General features: G+C 50.6%; 1 protein-coding gene across 1 annotated transcript; it reads right to left on the reverse strand.

The window, feature by feature from the left end:
• Nucleotides 1–580: 580 nt before the first annotated feature.
• Nucleotides 581–3,816, reverse strand: RIPPLY1 (ripply transcriptional repressor 1). The gene is made up of 4 exons (XM_020877933.2): nucleotides 3,580–3,816; nucleotides 2,638–2,713; nucleotides 1,958–2,022; nucleotides 581–1,396 (listed from the first exon to the last, which is right to left on the reverse strand). Exons 1-4 carry the CDS (start codon nucleotides 3,723–3,725, stop codon nucleotides 1,135–1,137), a joined length of 549 nt encoding a protein of 182 aa, XP_020733592.1. The 5' UTR covers nucleotides 3,726–3,816; the 3' UTR covers nucleotides 581–1,134.
• Between the last annotated feature and the right edge of the window lie 379 nt (nucleotides 3,817–4,195).

A 4,195-nucleotide genomic window follows, 5' to 3' on the forward strand; every position in this document is an offset into this window, starting at 1 on the left:
TCCCATGGACAGAGAAGCCTGGTGGGCTACAGTCCATAGGGTCACAAAGAATCAGACACAACTGAAGCAACTTAGCACACATGCACGCACGTGGAGGATGAATTGCCGCGGGACATGCTGGAGGCAAGAAAATGACTCAAAGGCTGTTTGGAACAGGGGTGGGCCTGAGGAGCTGAGCTATGGCAGATACAAAGGGATTTGAGAAGGTAACATTGTTAGGACTTGATCGCCTCTCACGGCCACTCCCCACACGCACAGGCTCATCACCAAGGTTCAGCTGATGCTGCATCTCTCACCTTCCCCCACCTCCAGCTCTGCTTCTGACTTTTAAGCTGCCCTCTGAGGTCCTTTTTGTTCCCTTTCCAAGCTGTCTTTAAGGTTTAATCAAACCTGATTGGACAAGTTGACCAAGAAGGCCTGGCCCCATGTTGGGCCACCCAAGGTACATCCCTGTGAAGAAAGATCTGTCAATTGACCTCAGGTAGAGCAATGGATTGGCCTTGAGCTGGTTTCTGACCCTCTGCCTATGACTTCACAACATGGGCAGAGTTCAGTTAAGAAATCAGTCCAGTTCCAGGAAAAAAGGTAAACATCATCTAGTTTATTTTTCTTCTGATTTGTCTCATGCCAAAATACAGACCCCAGTAGATAACAGCCAAAAGGGAAGAGGTCCCCAAAGTAGACTGATGTTTTAGATGTCCCCTTTCCTTCCTGCAAGGTCCATCAGAAAGGCACCCCAACTGGTGTTGGTATTGCATCCGTGGAAGTGAAGCCAGAAATCGGGCTTACCACAGAAAGACAGGACTTCATGGCCACCTGAATGGTTGGGTAGTCAAAGAGCCCTGAAGAGTGAAAGTTCTCTGCATAGGCATTCTTCATCCTCATCTGCTCCCTAGGGGGTTCAGAAAGCAAGTTTTCCTTCCCCTAGAGTTCCTAGGACCCTCTCACTGGCAACACAACAGCAACCCAATGAGATGCCAGAGGGCTGGGCTCACAGACCTATTGGGTGTAGCCAGGGTGAGCTGGTAACTTGAGGACCCAACTTTCAATCCAGAGAACTGTTCCTGGGGATTCCTGGCTAATCAATGCCCTGAAATGCTTCCAGGCATAATGAACCCCATCAGACTGACTGGTTCAGTTGGGACAGATCAGGGGCAGGGAGGGAGAATGAGCTCTGGCTCTGTATGGTGCTGACCCTGGTACCTTCACACACCCTTCTGGCCCCTTTCCATCTGCTTCCTCTTTCTTCTCCTCTTCTCTGTCCTCCACTTCCTCCTCCTCCTCACTGGTTGAGTCCTCATAGAGGTTTATGGTTGCCTGAACAGGGAAGTTCTGCAGTAAAATCTCCCCATCACTGTACAGGTAGTCAAAGGAGCAGGATTTAGGCCAGAAGAGTCTGTGGACAGAGAAGAAATATGGCCCCAACTTAGATAGGCTGCCATGTGCAGAGGTGTCAGTAGGGCCAAGAAAGAAACCAGACCCTAAACTCCTTCTATTTGCAGTAATGGGGTGAGATGGAAAAAGAAGAAAGGGAGCTTTGCAACAGAACCTTCTGGAGTGTTACAAAATGTCTCTAGGCAGGAAGGTCATGCCTGGTGGGCCTATAGTTGTGAAGAGACCCAGGCCTGGCATGTATCAATCCTGAAACTGATCCCACTCCATACTCCCCACCCCAGAAGGCCTGCAGCCAAGAATTTTCTAGCCCTGTATCCTCCATCTCCTACTAAGGCTTTCTTCACAGATCTCTCCACAAGGGCTCATTCTTAGGGGTCACTGACAGTGACTCCAGGGAAGGCAACCTTATCCAAGTCCCTTAACCTCTCTGAGCTTCCATTTCCTGGTCTGTGAAAGAGTGATCATAGCAGTACCTCCCTCCTCCTGCCTTATAGTGCTGTTGTGAGGATTTAAAAGGCTAATAGATCTACATCAGGCTCTGCGCCTGGTGCCAGAAGCTTACCTGACTGGGTGATGGAACTCAAAGTCAACCTTGGTGACCTTGGCACCTGTTGTCCCACTGGCGGCCTGTCCAAAGCAAAAAGTTAGCATGTGGCTCAAAGTTCATGGTCAGATAACTGCCTCTTCTGTATCAGGGGTCAGCAACCTGTAGGTAAGATAATCTAGAAGAGACCTTAGACATCTCTGGGTTTCAGTACTCCCCTATTAGGGGGTCTGTCCTGGTTCTAGTTGAGCAACAAGTGGATAGAGTCCTGGGGGTTGTTTGCTTCCCTGTCCTTGTTCTAACACCTGTTTGGAGATGGTCCAGGGGACAGAGTTCTACTGGAGCAGCAAAGACATGGGGGTGGGGTGGGGGTGGCAAAGAATGCCAGGGTTGGGTGCCAGGAGACCATGATTCTAGCACCAGCCCCACTGCACATGCACCGTGGAGCCTGCCCATGTCCCTCTCATGCTCTGGGGCTCAGCTTTCTGCACAGCTAAATTGCCCCAGAGGGCTCCCTGCCTTCCTCCTAGAGCTGTTGTGGGAATCAAAAGTGGGCAAGGCTGGGAAAGTGCTTTTCCAGGTCTACAGCCTGAGTCGAAGGTCAGAGGTTGGGGGCCTCTCTGGGAAGGGACCAGGTCTGCGTGCCTGCACGTAGTCTTGTGTGTGCATGAACACGTAGGATGGGGGCTCCAACTCACCAAATCCACATGTTTCCTCACCTGCCTGGGGAGGTGATTTGTAGAGGACAGCCAGGGCCTCCAGAGACAAGCTCCTCTAGGATAAAGAGGAGAGATTAGTTGGTGGAGGAGAAAGAGTCTGGGCTCCCTGAGATAAGAAAAGAGGCCCTCCAAAAACTTGACTCTGATTCCATCTCCTGCAGGAAGACTTTCCTAAGGACCCTGAGTCCAGGTCAAGACAGATGGCCCTCCTCTGCTTCAACAATGTTATACCCGTTGGATGATTATCTGTTTAGTTACCTTAGAGCTTCTTAAGGGCAGATTTATGTTGGATGGTATCTGAATCCCCAACACCTAAGCATAATGCCTGGTACACAATAGGTGTTTTGGTCAATGTTTAGTGAACAGTTAAACATTTGGAGGAATGAATGAGTGTTGGGTAGAAACTATCTTGCCCCCTACCTCCTGCCCCCAAAAGTAGAGCTCATAGTTCTGCCCTCTTCCTGGGATGGGGAAAGAGGCCAAATATATTTCTGGGTCCACTGCTTCCTCACTAGACTTCAAAAGGTAAGAAAAAAAGCAAATGGAAAGCTTATGGTGTGGTCAGGAAAGAGACAGTCCCTTGGTCATCAGACTCTTGGCACTTTGAACCTCGTTCCCTGCTCTTCAGCCTAGGTCCTGTCCAATCCAGATTTCCTGGTAGTCTCCCCTTTGCCCCTCAGTGGACTGAGCAACTTGGCACATGAGGGCCTGGCTGCTCAGTTTTCAGCTTTGCCCATTGTCCCCAAGTCTCCTCTTGTCGGTCAGAGGGATTAGTGAGGTGAAGAGCCAGTTGAGATATTAGAGTCTGAACTGTGGAGGGAGCACAGAAAAGAGGGGGGCCCTGGACTTCTCATTTCCTTTGTTGTCCCGGGAACCCCACTAAGCTTGAGTTCAAATGACCAAAGGCCAAGTTCCACTTACCGTTCATGTTTATTTACTTCTTGTCCAGAGGAGAGAAGGGGCGATGGGTTTCCCAGGTAGGGCAGTGCCAGGGAGCCCTGTGCTAGGGCTGGAGCTGAGGCCAGGGCCAGGTCAGGGGTGACAGCAGTGGGGGCAGGAGGGTCCATCCTTAGGGTGTAAAGGCCAGGCAGGCTGTGGGGGCTGCGATTCCTCAGAATGTCCCGCACTTTTCTGGCTTTTCCTGGGAGACCTTTTTATAAGGCCTGCCTGGACTCATAAATTATTCAGGAACATGCCGGGATGAGATACCTGGGGAGCAGTGTGTGTGTGTGTGTGTGTGTGTGTGTGTGTGTGTGTGTGTGTGTGTGTGTGAAGATTTAGGAAAAGGGGCTTGGGGAGGTATACCCGTGTTCCTGGGTGTGAAATTTCTCCCAGTTGAATAAACAGAGAGTCAATGGTGGGGGGGGGTTCTTTACCTCCAAGTCAGAAAGGAAAACACAAAAGGGGCAAATCAAACACCATTTGTGCGAATTCCCCAGGTGGTAGCAAGGCCTGAGGGAAGGGAACAGGGAAGTGCCTTAGAAACCACAGAAAGCTGTCAGGCGCTGGGGAGAGGGACCTGTAGCAAAGCTGGTTT

This window comes from Odocoileus virginianus, unplaced genomic scaffold (assembly GCF_023699985.2).
Source record: "Odocoileus virginianus isolate 20LAN1187 ecotype Illinois unplaced genomic scaffold, Ovbor_1.2 Unplaced_Scaffold_1, whole genome shotgun sequence".
NCBI lineage: Eukaryota > Metazoa > Chordata > Mammalia > Artiodactyla > Cervidae > Odocoileus > Odocoileus virginianus.

Coding starts and splice junctions, on each gene's coding strand:
- RIPPLY1 (XM_020877933.2), bottom strand. CDS start 3,725: ATGGACCCTCCTGCCCCCACTGCTGTCACCCCTGACCTGGCCCTGGCC. Junction 2,023..2,637: donor TGAGGAAACATGTGGATTTG/GTGAGTTGGAGC, acceptor TGCTTTGGACAG/GCCGCCAGTGGGACAACAGG. Junction 1,397..1,957: donor GAGTTCCATCACCCAGTCAG/GTAAGCTTCTGG, acceptor CTCTGTCCACAG/ACTCTTCTGGCCTAAATCCT.